Source organism: Rhodnius prolixus, unplaced genomic scaffold (genome assembly GCF_049639745.1).
Source record: "Rhodnius prolixus isolate KJV_2025 unplaced genomic scaffold, Rpr scaffold_19, whole genome shotgun sequence".
Classification (NCBI taxonomy): Eukaryota; Metazoa; Arthropoda; class Insecta; order Hemiptera; family Reduviidae; genus Rhodnius; species Rhodnius prolixus.
In genome coordinates, this window is record NW_027411584.1 from 3211907 (window position 1) to 3229142 (window position 17236).

Genomic DNA, 17236 nt, shown 5'->3' on the forward strand with positions numbered 1-17236 from the left:
GCATCAGAAGCTAAGATATATATAACACGACGAATTTCATAGATTACATCACACTCAAATTTTTAAATGCCAATATCTCTTTTCCTTTTTTCAGAATTCCATGAAATTTTGTTTAACTGACGCCAACTAAGCAGAGAAGACGTGGACATATTGAATTTTACAGGTCACACATCATACTTTTAATTCGTAATATTTACTTTTGAAATGTTTTGCACACTAAGATAATTACTTATTTCTAATGATTTTTTAGAGAAAAAATATCAAGAATGAGAAACAATCAAAAGAAATTAATGTGACAAAAATCACACAATTAAATGGCAGTAAAAGAACACGGTATTAAAAAATGTTTCTTACCGTGCATAGATGACGATGAAGATTCGGAAAGATGACGCCGATTTCGTGGGGGCAAAGGAGGTGGTGATGGTTCTCGAGGTGGTAACAATGGTGGATCTCCTGCCGAGCCTTGCCGTCTTCGAACTCTAGGAGGTAAGGGTGGTGCTGGACCACTGTTCGCCGGCAGGGATGCTGGTTGTGGCGGAAGTGGTGCTATACTCATTACAGAACTTGCGGTGGACACTGCACCCGGAGATTGATTACCTCCGCTAACTCCTGTAAATAAACTTTGTTTAATCTTAAAAGGAAAAGGAACTGACATTAATTGCAATGAATAAATTTTCATCATTTTTCTTTCTTCTAATCGCTTCTAAAGAGAATGAGTTCGGATGAGCGGCACTTTCCTAAATACATTTTTTGGTGTAAACAGATTTTCGGGAAGGTTTCCATTCATTTTCTTTGTATTTTGATTACACACTATATATATGTGAGATTATTTGAAATATTTTACCACGCAACTTAATTTAAGCGACGTACTTTGGCAAAGGCGATTTTGCACTCTAAAAGTGCCATCATCAAAGCACTTTCAATCATCTGCACAAACTTGTTTTTAAGTTGAAACATGTTCACAAAAAAAATCGATTATGTTTCTGTTTCATACAAAATCACAAGAGCTCTTAGATCTAATGGGATACCTTGTCCAATATGAATCTGTGCGAAGACTGAATAGTCGGACGAGGAATGCTGGTGATGATGATGATGATGGTGATGTGGCGGTGGAGTATGGGGAACAGTGAGCGGAGTCCTTGGTGTGGGACTGTCGTCATGCGAGGAACCATCATCGTGCTTGTTGTGTCCGCCACCGGTCACTGCCAATGGCTGAGGTGGACCGTGCTGTCGCGACAGATGACGTGCCTTGATACCTGGTGATTTCAGATTTAAATCCGGCCATCTGCGTGCCTGTTTTCAACAAAAATCAACTTTTATATTTTGTGTTTTCTCTCTTTTTTTAAAAAAAATTATGGTGATCATTAAAAATGCTACTCACAAATCTTTGTGGCTGTCGACAATTACGAGGTTCAATCAGTAATGACTTATTGTACAGGTAATTGCTAATTTCATTATCTTCCATGCCTTCAAATGGACTTAGATTTTCAAAGAAATGCTACAAAAAAGTAAGTAATAAGAGTGTTTTGTAAGAGTAAATACAATAAGTACAATTATAAGCTGTATTTTTCTAACAACTTTCTTTCAAATTGAATAAATATGAAGCGGATACTACAACAAAAATTTATACAACTTCTATGAATTCTGCACTTTTTCAAATAATTGCCTGCCAGATGTGTTTAAGAAGCGCTATGAGTAAAGGAAATAATCAATCGTTCTTAATACTACAATCAATTTACCCTGATCCTCGGTTCAACGCTCAAACAATATCGCTGGTTTTGATATTGCTGAATTTCACCAGTGATTTCCGCCACTTTTCTTCTTTTGCTGAAATTTATCAACTGCGGCTGAGAAGGTAGCGTATCCGGATTGCCTTCTTCAATATGCAATATGTTGGTTAAATACATACCTGAGAATAAAAAAAAAAATTAAATAAAATCAGAAATTTTTATTATTAATGATCTAAAATTACTTGAAGTAAATTTTTGGATAAGTGAATAATATTAACATTAGAAATAAAGGGCAATCAACAGACTAAATCTTCAAATGTCAACCTCTCAAGCAAGTCAACACAAATTTTGGGATGTATGACACATACTTGTTTAACGAGGAGGTCAACAGGAGCTTTAATCATAGTATGATCGTCTCTATGACAACTATCCCTCCAGGTCATGGATGCAGCTGTGAGCTTTGGACGCCCATTTTCAGGAGTATACAATTAGAACCTTAGTCGTCGGGGGGGAGGATAAATGATTCCTTGGAGTTCGGGAAAGCGTAACTCTTCTGGGCCCTTGAGACAAGGAAATAATTTAGATAGATGCCCATCAGCATTATAAAAAAGAGTGCTGAGAACAGGACTTGAACGTGTGATTATTGCGAGAGAGGATGAGTTGGTTGGATCATCTGGAGAAGAAAGATGGCTTCCAAGGCTCAGGCCGACCGGAAAGAAGACTTTTACTAGGCGATAGAGGCTCTAATGAAAAATAGTGATGTAGAGTGTTAGTTGAATAAGGCATTCCTTGGGACAATAATATGAGTTGGGCACATCAGCGGACCTTCCTGACTAAAAACACGAAATTCGCAAAGCTTTAGTCTTTTAATAAATCAACATCTTCCACAAATAATATAAAATATTATAATTACCAAAAAATGGGACACAAGGTGGGTTGATTGATCTTAACTTCTCCTGATACTTCCTAAAATGGTCGTTGCTCAATTCCCTAGCATCTTCTAGTGCACGGTCCAGTCTTGCAGAAATTTGCTAAACAAAGGCCCACAACAACAATATCAACTAAGTGTTTAAATGTTTCAAATGCAACTACTGTTATCCATAAAAATAAACTGCCCCCAAAAAAACCTGGACAAACCTGGAATGTAAATTTCAGGCGATAAACTGAGGCCGATGCCATTGCTGATGCAATAGCTAATACTCCATTGAAATTATTCAAATCTTGCAGGACTATCATCACTTCAATCATTCGTGAAACTATGGCAACTCGTTCGTCTACATTTTCAGCTTCTACAATGTTCTTTTCAACCCAACGGGTAAACTGAAAAAATTAATTTTTATTTTCGCATTGTATATGACCCAATTCATAAATAAATTAAAGGCAACAAACTCAAGGTAGTTTCTCAAAGCGAAATTTTTACTAAACATTTTTATCACCCTACGGAAGAACGTAAAACGAATTACACACACTTCAGGAAAAATAAAAGTGCAATCTTTCAAAAAAAATCACGGAAAACTATTAAAGCCTAATTTCCTAAAATTATTAAAAATCACGTTCCCAATATCGTACTTCAAACTTTATATTTTCTCTTTCTTTCCTCATAAGAATAAAGAATTTGTCATTAAGACTAATTAGTCTAATTAAATTTAAGATGAAAGAACTTCTAATTTTGGTACATTTAAGGTTTCCATACATAGAAATATAAATACATTTTTTAATTTTTATTAATTGTTAAGTTAATTTTAGAAGTTATTTAAGTTTATTCATTGTTTTACGAAGCTTTAACTTAATTGTAGGTGTTTCTCGTGCATCAAGTCTCTTATGTTTTTCAGCGACTAATCTGACAATTTAACTTTAAAAGCGATGTAGCATTATGTAAATCAATCAATGTAAAGGACTTACGGTCCTAACAAAATAAATAAATAAAAATGTGCAGATTTTCGACCACGATTATAAAAAAAGTTTAATAAATAAATGAAATTTTTACTCCTACTTACATTAGTAGTGTGCTTAATCATTCTTAATAAATTTGGCGAAGTTCTTTCCTTATCTTTTTTGGTCCAAACGCTGCCAACTAGTTCTGATGGTTTTACAGCTCTATACAGATCAAATTCCAGAAGAGTTAACTGCCTAGCTACCTCTATCGGATGTAACTGCAAAACAGAAAAGAAGATGTGAGAAAACTGCAGTAAAACTTTCTATTGCCTACCTTTTTTCTTTAATTTCAAAATAAAATCTGATACACAGTGTAGGGACTACCATCGTTCCCAATAATAAGCTACTGGACGAAATTAGCGAATACGAAGCTAAATCGATTTTTCACTACTTCGTGTTTACCTCGAAAAAATTCAATGATTTTCTTTAAAGTTATTGTATTAATTATCTATCAATTTCAAAAAGGCCCTAATTTTAAACACCATTTAGATGAATGACGTGGACGAGGGCGGAAGCACATACGTAATTATTAATATTCAATCAAATTAACAGTAGCTGGTTGAAAAAAAGATGGTATATTCTTCCGCAATATGGCCCACTTCTAATTTTCTGACTCAGATAAAAGGTCTTGCCTTTCGGACTTGGTTTAAGCACAGCTTTTTGGTCTACAGTTAGGTTCGAGGTTATGGAGAATGGGCATATATTTCTAGGATGAAGGTTTAGTACACAAGAGGGATAAATTGTTTTTAAATTTTCGGTGATCATATATTAAAGGATGGTATGAAGATTGTAATACATTCTAAAAAGACAAGTTAGACCATAGATACACTAATTGACAACACAAAATACAAGTCTTGTGTACTGAAGGAACGAAGCGAGGGACGTCAAAATTGATTCATTCAAATAGATGGAATTCTCGACTAATATGAGAAACACGACCAAAAAATACTTACGGTAAGAATATTCCACTCTTCTTCGGGACATCTGATATGCCATTCAATAGGCGGTGGAGATCGATTAAAAGCGAACGTTATTTCTCTATGTTGATCTGTAGCTTCACACTAAACAAATATGTAAATTCAATCATACGAAACGGGAGGAAAAAAATATACAGAATTAATAAAAATAACACATTATTTTCCCTTATTACATACCTTTCTTTGAATGATCTTTGACACCGAATCAACCCATTTTTTCATAGATTTTACATTTACACATTCTAGAAAATTTCTCAACGTTTGCAATAATGTTTGATCCCTTTCAAAATCATAGAAATGATGGTCAACCCAATGTCTTAGTACGTTCAACACTCTAAATTGTACCGGCTGGCAATATTTCTCTCTGTATCGTTTCCAATCTTCTCGATGTGTATTCTTATTTAATATATCGTCATCGTCGTACACTACAGACGGATCGGGAATGTTAAATCTTTCTATTAGCAATGATAAGAGATCCTGCAAACAGAGGGCGGTATTTATTTCTAGTAAATTCTTCGGCTTGAAACATTAAATGCCTATTCTTCTTAAAAAGAAGCAGTTCTTACCTGGGGTGAACAAAAACTTCTGTACGTGGTTAAAAATGTTCTTACAAACATAGGATCCGTATAAATATGATAGGTTAAACGTTCTACTAATTTACACAAAGTGGCGCCCTGCAATAGAATAGAGAACACTTGTAAAAAAAAATTCTTATTATATTTTGTTTCATTACATAATTTTTCCTCAACTATATATTAGTTTTCCTAATTATTATCCTGTATTACATAAAATTTTCAGGAACGAAAACAGTTGACTGCTGCTAAAGTAGAAATTAGAGCGTTTAAGTATCCTAAAGTATTTTATTTTACTATTTGGTTTATAAATAAGCACTAACATGAATAGAAAATATAAATAAATATTTAGTAAATACAACAAACACAGTGATGGCGATTTTACTAAAAGTACAGCGGTCAGGCAGCTAACGAGTTGAAAATAATTCAACAATTTAATACTTTTTAACCCAAATCAATTTAATTTTTTGTTTTGTTTTATGATTTAAGGCGCGTCAACATCTATGGTTATCGGCGCCCGAAGCTTTTTTCAGAGCACTGCCGGCCTCCGGACAGTGTTCTCTCGTTACAGACAAAACTGTCCATCACCGGACAGTGAGCTGTAAGAAGCTCCTAGGAAGAGAAAATCAAAAGGTCAGCAGCTGGATTCGAGTCCGGGACCTCCGCGTGGGAGTCCAGTATGCTAACCTCATAGCTAATCCCTTCCCTATCAATTTAATTTAATAATTTTGTCAATTACAGTTTAATGGAATTCAAAAAAATTGCCTCAGCAAAAAGTTAAACAATCCCCTAAACGAATAAATAAATAAGAACTCTGTTTTACCTTTATAATAGGAACACCAGAATTCTGTTTCTCTTCCAGGACAATATTGTCAGGTGAGTCGGCTTCTGCAAATCTATATATCGACGGAGAGGGAAGTTTCAACGGATGTTTCTTCTCTTCGTTCAACAGTATACTATCTAAAGTCCTCTCCAGCATGCTATAGAACAGTAAAATAGTTTTATAAAAAATAAATAAATAAAAAAATGATTTCTTCCCACACTCTCAGGAGTCTAGAGGGTAAAAGTACCTCTTAGTATTTAATTGTATGAGATCAGCCATCCAATTATTTCTTTCCTCGGCAGATTTAGCCACGAGTATAACCGCTGGAGGGCCACGAGGTGATATGACGAACGCATATTTCAGGTCACCTGTAATTCATTTTTGTTTAGTTAATAAATGTTCTCTTTTACGATAATAATTATAAAGATAACGGTGAAGCCACTTACTTTCTGGATCTTCCCAGTCAGTGATCTCCACTTTTCTGATCAGGAAGCTCTCTTTAAGACGATATTCAGCCGTGGCTCCTACAAGCGGCGCTGTCACAGAAACGGCCGTTCTTTTTGTATTCGGCTTGCACAACACTAACACTCCATCGAATAGAAGTACTCGTCTTTCGGTTAAGCGTTTTCCTTTTGCGGACCATTTTTTAAGAAAGTCTTCTACAAAGAACATAAAAAAAACAAAACGTGAATTGTTAATTTCATTTTTTAAATGTAGATATCCAGATTAATCAGATCAGATTTTAGTTAAGTATGTTTGCTAATCGCCTCCTTTCAGGACACCTAATTTGGTAGTTGGACGTAAAGCCTGTCTGAAAATAGGCATTGCTTTATTTTTTACACTTATTTTGTAAATTTGTAAGGCGGAAATGAAGGACACTTTTCATTTGGGGGGGTGGACTATTAAAAAAAAAAAAAATTAACTCCACTCACCTCTAATTAGTTCATTGCAATATTGCCCGAGATCTTTAACATCCCAACCGTCGATACTTTTTTGTAATTCGTTCTTTTTGTCGATCGCTGATTGTCGACGCATTCGAGCGTTCGTTCTGACTGGCATCTCTCTAAAAATAAATTAATGTTAAATTAATTTAAAAAAAAAAAAAGAAAAAAAAGAGCGAAAATAGAAAGCAATATGATAATTTTTTTGTTATCATACAAACCTTTTAATTAGATTGCTAACTTCAGGACTGTTGAGATCTACTTGCAACGGTCTTAGGACGCCTTCTACTTGTTTTAAACTTTCTCTATCTTCGTCTAGAGGAGTAAGGCGGTGGAGTATCTGGAAATTTACAGAAAATAGGTAAGTCAAGTAAGAATTTGATACTCCAATGACTTCAATTTCTGTAACTAGTTCTTTCAATTTCTGTACTGGTTGAAACATTTTCTTAAAACTTTTACTTAAAACAGATAAATGCCAACCAATTTCCCATCAATCCATCAACACAGATGATTAAATCAGTTTGATGTAGACATTTCAACTTCACTTTACGTTACCCGACTTACACAGCACTCACTGATTGAGTGAGAAGGTTACATGGGCATATGTGTCTTACTTACAATGGAAATGAATTGTAAAACATTTTTATAAAATATAGTGAAATAAAATCAATGAAACCTAGTAAATGTGTAAGGGTTCTGTATGTTTTGTGCATAGATAATGTTTTGGAATAGTGAAGTTGAGTTTTTTTAATATGGGCGCGAATTTAAGAACGTAGAAAGCACTAAATTACGATCTACTTCAATTTTACAGATATTTTTTCATACTACTGCTAGAATCAATTCTTTAAATGTAAGCTGAAATCTGTAATTTTTTTTTTTTCAAGTAGCATTAAGATGGATTCTTGTGGTGACACTCTTCTCTAGAGACCTCGAAGATCTATTATAAATCTATTTTAACTAAGTAAAAAAAAATACTATTTACCTTAATATATTCAAAATAGAGGAAACAATGGGAGATAGGTGCAATGACTAGTTTGGGTAGATAGTACTTGACAGCCTCCCGAAACCCCTGACCGGCCGACTGGAGTGCGTTCGATACTTCAGTCTTACTAGTCAGCTCTGCCAATGATTCCAACCAGCCAGAACTGACCAACTCTTTTGCGTATCGACCATACACATCAAATTCAGCCGCCTGGAAAATTTTAAAATAAAATAAACGTATAGATGAAATAATTTTTTTGTTTTGCTTTTTTTTTTGTTAAAATAAAAGATTTTCTTAATTTTTACACATACTTCAGCAAGTTCTTCGAAACAGCTGCCAAGTGCAGGTACCTGCTTTTCCTCACTTATTTCTAACATATCTTCAAGAGATCCTAATAGAGTTACTGTTAATTCGTAAATATCCATGATATTGTTGAACATGGCATCGAGCTCCTAGAAATAATTTCAACAATATAATTAATTAGTTAATTTTTTTTGAATTTTATGAAAGCATTTTTTTTTTAAAGAGCAGGGACCTTTGGCGTCCCCGAGTGTCCTACACAAATAATCCTCGGACTAGAATTCACCAAGAACAGCTTTACTTGTGCAAATATAGTTGCATTTGCAGCTAAATAGGGTTTTCCACCATCCCAACTTATCACCATACACATTATACACTTTACAGACTACATTCACCGAAACCTGAACATAAAATGTGTAAATGGGACCTGTTCAGCCAAACGTTTGTGTTTTTTTTTTTTGTAATTTCTCATGTTCAATTATATTTTCTTTCCCCTAGATAAATTTTTCCTTTACAAATACGAATACCCCAGGATCATTAGAGGCATTTTACATCCCGCTATAGATTTGTAGATTGTATTAGAAGGGCGGCTCCACCAAAAAGGGGAAGGAACGCAGGCAATCCAAAATGCCCATTGTTTCCTGCCCACCCATCATCTCATGAGAGATACCGGGGCTTTAAAACCAGTAAAATCTGACGTAAGAGTTTCCGGATAGCAGTACAATCAACTAATAAAGTAGCAACAGGACACTAGGGAGCATGGGGACTAAAATCGCCACAGTGCACTGATTATTCTAGGTTTATACCTAGAAAGTTCTGGTAAAGATTACCAGATGCCACAATCTCCGGTAGGGAAACATTTAACCACCCGAAGACGAGGAATCTAGTTACATCCCGCTTTAACTTCTTATATTTCCTGCCTATTTAGAGGTTAAACTATACACACCTGCCAGGAAAATACCCCAGAAGCTCTATCTTAGCCGAAACAATCAACCTCGAGAAAAAAAATTGCATACAAAGCTGTACTTCTGCTTATTTTATTTTATCTCTAGGGTAGTTGCAAGCATTCCTGGATAACCACTTTATTTTGGGTGCTAATATGCCTGCTGAAGCTGAGTTTTGAACGTGATAGCACAGTAAATTCTGTGGAGAGTAGAAGAGAACTTCAATACACATCCTGATGAACAGGAATGTAGGACATTTAGATGCCTAGGTAGAGATACCAGGAGTTGGAGGAGGAGAATACACATGCCCATAATTTAAAACCAAAAATGGCCCTGGGGGACATCAGATCGCAAAGGCCCCCATGTCTCTCACTGAATTTAAAACAAAATTTAATAAAAATTCACTTAGATACCTACTTTATTATGTCCCGGTGGTACAAGCCTCCAAATTTCCTCTCTGAACACTTTAAGAATCATATGTAAATTTCGTAGATGTTGTTTTTCACAGTTTAAAAGATCTCTCACTACTTCGTCATACGTTAAACTATGTCTGGCACTTCGATTTCCAAACACTACCCCACCTTCGGCTTCTCCACTGTTGCTCTCCATTTCCATCAATCCTTCTTCTTGAGAGAACATATCCATGAGAACCTTTTAGAAATATAAAAAAGTTCAGTACACGCACAAAAAAAAACGAAGTTTTCGATAAAATGGCAACAAATGCGGCAAAACCATTTGATGACTATGAATAACTATGAAATAATATGCAAGCACTCTACACACCTTATCTGCGCACATCGCAACACGAATATCTTGACAGGTGATTTCAACATGTCTAATATTTTTTACATAATTGCCAGCCAACTGAAATTAGATGATAACTATTTACTACATAGTTAAGTATATCATTCAAAAAAAAGAATAAAAGTGGGATTGACTGAACGAACGGTGATTCAAAAATCAACATTCTAAAAGTTTTAGAATTATGCTGCCGACAAACATAACCGCGCACACAACAGAGCAATTGGTAAATAACTACTTCTTCATCATTCGGGTACTTCAAAAGTCATTTCTGGAGAAAATTTCCAAACTGAAAAACAACACCATCACCTTATACTCCTCTTTACGAGGAAAAAGAAGGAGTCAACAAAAAAAAAAATTTACCTTCAAAATGTCCGCAGATATGTACTCTAACACGGCGACTATGTACAGAGAAACGTGTGGATCTATTTTATACTGTAAAACATCCTAAAAAATGATAAAAAAACAATATAAACAATTAAATTAAAGTTTTAAATACACTCAGTAAGTTTAAATCAACAAAAGTATATCCTAAAATTACCTTTTGGAGCAACTGATGAAGTCTTTCCACGGGTAAAACTAACGAATGATTCTTTTTTCTACTTTTATCTAAAGCATCCTTGGCATCACTCAGAGCCCACCTGGATAAATAAAATTAATAAATAATTTTGAATAAATTCCTCTCATAGAAGTTAGAGATGACTTTTTTTTTTATGAACTTCCACCTTTTGTAGGGTCGTTACACTGAAACGTTTTCATGCGATTACTCAGACAAATATACGATGAGTATGATGAACTTGTAGGAGCAATCAACTTGGATCGATACGCACGTCACACAAATGGGAAATCCCATTTTTGCCTATAACTTGTAACAGTAGGCAGGTGAAGGTTGAATACGGTGGGGTCAGAGTGAGCTTTGGTTTGTAAACACTCGCCAAAAGAACAAAGCTGGTTAAATCATTTCTCTTAAGAAGAATCCCTTATTTAGCTCAGGTGTGTGAGGCCAAAACGCGGCCAACAGAGGCATCTTAATCCGTCACCCCCGACACAAGTAGAACAAATCAAGGTTCTACATACAAAATTTTTTGGAGTTGAAGAATTGTATACGTTTATTGCGTACTTCAACTTTCTAGAAGCTCTTGATGAAAGGCACCACCTGAAAAATGGGTACCTGAAAAGCAGAACACGTATAACAAGTTTTTACAATGAAAACTCCCTCTCTGGCCTTTGCCGAATATCCTTACTCTTTTAAATAAAAATAACACTCCTGGACAGGAACTCGTACTCAACAGAAAACAGATTTTGTAAATTAGTTTTTATCAATTAGAGGCAGATACTTTGGTTCAATATGCAACAACTAAAATATAACGTTTTACTTCTCCTTTTTTTTTCAGTTTTTCTCGCTCATGTTTTATATTTTCTTTTTCTACATACTTTTCCGAGAAATTTCTCTTCTCAATAGTACCTTTTACAGAACTAAATACATAAACTAAACAGTTCTCTTTCTCCTATTTCCACAAAATTAATTAAGTAAATCCATAGATTATCGATGGAAAATCAATACAATTATTCTATTTCCAAGAGATAACAAGCCTTGTTGAAATTGTTCTGTACCTTCTAGTTAACTAGTGAATAATTTTTTTTTTGTTTATTTTATGTTGATAGAAAAACTGTAGGTAATAATTCAGTTTAAATACTTTAAATCTACCATAATGTAAAAATAAATCCTTGTTTATTGCTTCAAAATAAAAAGATGAGAAAAAGTTTAGAAAACTAAGGTCTTCACTATGATTATTATTCATATTTTGTGCTAATACTAATTAAACTATAATTTAGGTAATTACCCAATAAATTAAAAACGTCAGATAAATTCATGGAAAACGAACGTCTGAGGTTTTTATCATTGATGACCCAACTGAATTTAAAAATTAAACATTGTTAAATCCAATAATTAAATTTTGAGACCAACTCGTACCTATAATGCCTGGCTTCTTTACAGAAGCGGACTAAATAGACCCAACATTGTACATTTAAATTTATTAATTGAATTTCTGTGAGGAAATATAAAAAGAAGTTAACAAGTGGGATTTGAATTATTTCACCTTTAATCTTTACAGAATCTAGTTAGGCTCCTGAAATCCTGCTGCCTCAACAAAACTTTCTTGTCAGTTTGATCTGACACTCACCTAGCGGAGCTTATATCTTTATGTATTTTCTAAATTTTCTCCCAGCAAATTGTTAGGCTAATTTACTTTTTGTTTTGTTCGCTTTAACAGCTACTTCTGTGTTTTCCTCACCATTCTTTGAAAATCTTATTTCTGCAATGCTTTTCTACTTAGAGCTTTCTATATTTTGTTTAATCCGCTTTAATAATAGTGCTCTTAAAGCATTATCTTCTTTTTTCTTTCACATTCTCTACCAAGCCATAGCAAGTTTCAGAAGGGATCGCACTTTTCTCGAGAAGGGTTTTGAAAAAACTTCATCTTGATACTTTTTTCAACACCAGATTAATCAATGCATGCATTGCACTAAGACCTGTTACATGGATATCAATAGAACCTAAATGGTTCCAACGAGAAGGATGTCATCCCATAAATTACATAATACACATTTCAAAAACATGCTAAACCAATTAGTTTCATTTCATTTCATGAAACTAAATCACTAACTTACTTGTCAATAGGTGTAGGGAACGTCCTTCGAACTCTTTCCTCGACATCTGTCACTGTATGCGGAGGAGGTCGAGTACAGAGCATTCCTAACAGTCTTAAAATCAAACTTTCCACATATTGTAGAGCGTCTTCTCTTGCGCGAAGTGATGGATGTACCTGTTCCAACACCTGCACAAGAAAAGGAACATGGTTTTATAATTTGGAAAATAAAAACTTCAAAATATATTAATATAATTTTTAAATAACTAAAATACATAGTAGTAAGTATAAACTTATTCAACTGCAAAGTATTAATGCAGATACATTTTAAATAAATTAATCTAAATAAACTAAATTGCATTATTAAAATGCAAGTATTAAAGGGAAAATTTTTATATCACTGGTGACGAAATACTATAATTATTGGGTTTTTTTCTATTTGAAGCTACATCTTTTACTAAATGACTGCTTCCTCAAGCATTAAAAGAAATTAATAAATAAAAATAACAATATCAAGAATATAAAATTAATATTTATCAATTTGTGAACTATATTAAAGATATATTTTTGTTATTGTGGGTGGGGATTTTAAGTGAGACATGGACGAATCATTGTATAACTTGTCACAATGATGAATGTTTGCATTTAAATGTACCTTACATACTGATAAAAAGATTTGGCACATAACTGGACTGATTTCTATCAAGGACAAATATTCTCAAGTCTAATCTGGGAATCTTAGAAGTAAATATTTTAAATTCAAGTTAATTTATTTTCTCTTATTTTCTTATGTAATCACGGTTGGTTCCTAATCTTTATTTACAAAAATGACTTTCTTGATACTTCAAGAATTATGTTGCCAAGAATCTTGAGCGTTTCAATTAAGGTTACTGCTTAAGATTGATTTACGCCTATCCTTGGCTAATTACCACTGAATTAAAAAAAAAAATATTAAAAATAAAAAATTTAAAACTTATACTTCTGATTTTATCTTTACTTTAGTAATCATTAAATAATCATTTTAAAAAAAATTGCGTTAAATTACTACTTTATCAGTATTATGGAACAAAATGAAATGCTATTTTAAACATAGCGTACTACTTCACTTGATGAAAATAAGTAATTGTTTTTGAATAACAAAATTTTAATTCCAAATAATAAGGTAGGAAAAAAAGATGAAAAATAATTAATATGTTCAAGGTTAGAGACAGCTGTAGATCATGATATACCTTGCGCAAGGAGTTAACAAAGAATCCCTTCCATTTAGCGGCATTATCCTCTTTTTCGAAGTCATAATTACTTGAATCAGAGGTCAGAGGAATGGAAAACATATCTCTCATTTATTATTTTGTTTAAAAACTTATTTGCGGCCAATAAAACAACCATTTAGCAGCCATATTTGATGACGGAAAATATGACATTGACAGTAAAAAAAAGAGTGATAGAAAAAAAAAAGCAACAACTGAAATTAAATTAAAAACAATATCTTTGTGAAAAAAACATTTATAACTTCATGATCGCACTATTTTATAATTACAGTATCACAAACAGTTTTTGGATGAACACCCCCGTAAAATTAGAACCGTACAAAACATATCAACTTGTTTATAAACATAATTGTCATTAGCTTGAACCCGTACAACTCGCCAGCACAGCCAGATTCACAGTACTGGCAGTTAGCGCATGCGCCATACTTGTTATCTCCGCCAGATCGATAGGCTTATATGTGTTTCTCCATTTTATACATGTTATTATTTTTTTTTATTTTGTAAAGTTGGTAGTTCTGTTTGATCTAGGCAGCCACGCTTTGGGACAATTACCAAGAGTAGACATTTTGGTATGATAAAATGGATAGGTTCAAGCATTGGTTCGCTAAAACGTACTTGGTTGAAACTACAGTTAGAGGGTTCTTGTGACAATAATCAGTCCTATACTTGTATCTTGTTCATAGGGTATATGACATCTCACAGTGAGGTCCAGTAGGTAATTACATTAATTTGGGCGTGAAGTTTATATCAAATAAACTACTGATCCTGATTTTCCGAACGATACAACTTAATTGCATTAAAACATTATCATTATGCTCTTTCAATGAAACAAATAGTCCATCCAATAGATCTATGGACAAAATTCTTGCTCCTGCTTTACTTGCTGTACGACTAGTTCTGTACTCTCCTGAAGAAGAAGAGACTACTTCGTCGCACATGTCTTTGTGCAATAGTTCAAAAATATGTGGTGAAAATAAGTTGTGTTATTTTTACAATAAACGAAATATGCTGATTTTAATGCCGTTAGAAGTATGGAAGTTTTTGCATTAAAGATACGTTCAGAATTCAGTATAAAATCCATCTCTAACTTCAATCTATCTTTGACGAACGGAAATATGAAATTTAATCTTGTTTATGCCATTCCCGAAGTTGCTCCTCATCCCAATTTCTTTCAATCTTAATTTTGATTGTTTACATTTTGAAGATGGTTTATAAGAGAAAAAAGAAGGTTGGTTAGAAATTATTTCAAGTCAAGCATCATAAGAAATGTTATAAATTTTTCTGGATGAGCACTTTCACAGATCTCTTCCCGCACAAATTATTTCACAAAAATAAAAATTTAAAAACTTCCATATTTTTAAATTTAGTTCTTTCCCGCCACACAACAGTTAAATGTTAGAACATAACCAAACCAATTACGATCCCTGGTAGTTCGCCAAAACCTTTCCCAGTTTCACAAAACCATCAAAAGATGGCATGGAGATCTAAAACTAGGATTTTCTGATTAGTTTCTCTGGAGGGGGCCAACTTAAATAATTTTATTTCTTTATTTGAAATTTTGCTAAAAAATTAGTTCGTAACTTTTAGTAAGTTTGTTCGGGGTATGGTAGATACAAAGATATCAGATTGTATTTCCACATGGGTCTTTGGTTGAGTATGAATTGCACTAAATTTTCAAATGAAATTAAATTTATTTGTTAGGTTTTTGATTTATAATTTGCTTGTTTTATATTTAAAAAATGGATCTATTTTGTATTTGTAAAAGAAAGACAAGGCTGCCGTGAATCTGAGAAGGGGTGGTATAAGTTTGGTGACAGGGTGTATAGCGCAAAGCCAAAGAGATTAGAACAACGGTTGTAAGGCAGTCTGCACCAAGTATAGATTTCTATTCTCCTTGGAAATGCGCGCCCGCCCCTCCACACAAGCCTTTTTTTTTGGCAGTCGCCGAAAGATGGCTACCGGTGGGCGAATGCTTGTTAGAATTTGTTCACTATCCATTGATTTTCCTTTGCCTATTCATATTAATTCGGTTGTGATTTTATAATTATAAATTTAATTAATTTTTTTGCTTCATTAAAAAAAATTAAATAAATTAATATTTCCAGTTAAAAAAATAAAAAATTATATTTAGAGAGAAAATTGTGATCAACCCCCAAATTATTGCTTCCATATTGTAAGTACATGCATTTTGAGAAGAGAATTTTTCATAAATAAGTGTATTATTTTTTTTACCAAGTGTTTTCCCCAGAGAGATGAAAGCCGGTTTCAGATTTTTTTTTTTTGTTATAGCATCAAGTTTTCTTCTCTTTTACTATTGCTACTATTTAGTAAAGTAGTGTTTTCTTTTCAGTTTTACAATTTCCAATATTAGTTTCTGTATTATTTTGATAGTTTCCCTAGTGTAGAGAAACTTATAGGTTACACAAACCTAGGACCTTGTTCAGGATGTGCAATGATCTTCCACACCCTTGTGGTTTTACCCCATCTTTCATTTAAAAAAAAAATAGAAAAATTGCTTGCCTTTTTGTACTTAATATTCATAGCTTTAAATCATTTAATTTTTTTTTATTCTTCCCAGCTTTTACTACTTCAGTAATTAATTTTGCTGCAGCTTTTAAAACATGAATACCTAGCATCTATCTTTGCAAATGTATTTTTCACTTAAAAAGATCCACCTTTTTTTTTAGTTAAATGCATGTTGTCATAATTAAATTCAATTTTAAATAGTATTGTAAAGAGATAATTTTTGCATTCGTAGAATGCAATTTAAGAGTACAGTTACTTAGTTTATTTTGTGTTAATAATGCTTTTGATCTTTGTAGCAATTGTATTTTAAGAGAAAGTGTGAATTGTTTTATTTTTTTTCTTGTAATAAAATATATAAATATTGTTTATTTTCTGCTTTGTGACTATCATTTTTTTCCTTGTGACAATTTCATTACTTAGTTCTTTGGTATTGCTTGCTTATATTATTAATATTTTGCAAACTAGTTATACTGCGAAATCAAATTTTTATTTGGTAAAATAGCGAAAACAATTTTTGCTTATCTAATTTTATAATTAAAAGAAAATTTATAATGCAAGAGATAACTTCAGAAAATCATATGGTTCAGCATTTTTGTACTTTTAAATGGGATAGGCTACAAAGATAATGATGTTTTAACTAAAGTATAGTTAATGTAGAATTAAAATATTTTAACTCACGAAATGGTGAAAGAAACATGGAATACTTGGATTTGTATCAAATGAAGCAATTCTCTGAATTAAGTTAGCATTATTTTCAGGAAGGCAGACTTAAGTATTGTTAAAAGT

At 33.1% G+C, this 17236-nt stretch overlaps 2 protein-coding genes and 1 long non-coding RNA gene across 3 annotated transcripts in view; 2 read left to right on the plus strand and 1 right to left on the minus strand.

Moving 5' to 3' along the window:
- Positions 1-1910, plus strand: part of LOC141448364 (uncharacterized) — a 17434-nt gene extending 15524 nt beyond the window's left edge. Inside the window, exons 3-4 of the long non-coding RNA XR_012454976.1 lie at positions 95-163; positions 251-1910. This is a non-coding gene — a long non-coding RNA (uncharacterized lncRNA). The remainder of the gene's footprint in view (positions 1-94; positions 164-250) is intronic.
- The window catches only part of Sos (Son of sevenless guanine nucleotide exchange factor), a 21904-nt gene extending 6604 nt beyond the window's left edge, over positions 1-15300 (minus strand). Inside the window, exons 1-23 of the mRNA XM_074116689.1 lie at positions 13886-15300; positions 12679-12845; positions 10547-10646; positions 10369-10452; positions 9988-10068; positions 9622-9855; positions 8272-8412; positions 7961-8170; positions 7200-7318; positions 6970-7100; positions 6484-6696; positions 6285-6405; positions 6038-6194; positions 5209-5316; positions 4820-5119; positions 4619-4726; positions 3728-3883; positions 2868-3050; positions 2644-2761; positions 1740-1909; positions 1382-1498; positions 1029-1293; positions 355-609 (exon numbers count right to left, since the gene is read on the minus strand). Coding sequence (XP_073972790.1) covers positions 355-609; positions 1029-1293; positions 1382-1498; positions 1740-1909; positions 2644-2761; positions 2868-3050; positions 3728-3883; positions 4619-4726; positions 4820-5119; positions 5209-5316; positions 6038-6194; positions 6285-6405; positions 6484-6696; positions 6970-7100; positions 7200-7318; positions 7961-8170; positions 8272-8412; positions 9622-9855; positions 9988-10068; positions 10369-10452; positions 10547-10646; positions 12679-12845; positions 13886-13996 — 3649 coding nt within the window. The 5' untranslated portion in view covers positions 13997-15300. The remainder of the gene's footprint in view (positions 1-354; positions 610-1028; positions 1294-1381; positions 1499-1739; positions 1910-2643; positions 2762-2867; positions 3051-3727; positions 3884-4618; positions 4727-4819; positions 5120-5208; positions 5317-6037; positions 6195-6284; positions 6406-6483; positions 6697-6969; positions 7101-7199; positions 7319-7960; positions 8171-8271; positions 8413-9621; positions 9856-9987; positions 10069-10368; positions 10453-10546; positions 10647-12678; positions 12846-13885) is intronic.
- Positions 15301-15844: 544 nt separating this feature from the next.
- LOC141448354 (putative fatty acyl-CoA reductase CG5065) overlaps positions 15845-17236 on the plus strand; it is a 70323-nt gene continuing 68931 nt past the window's right edge. The window contains exon 1 of the mRNA XM_074116695.1: positions 15845-16097. The gene's annotated coding sequence lies outside the window, so the exon portion shown is untranslated. The remainder of the gene's footprint in view (positions 16098-17236) is intronic.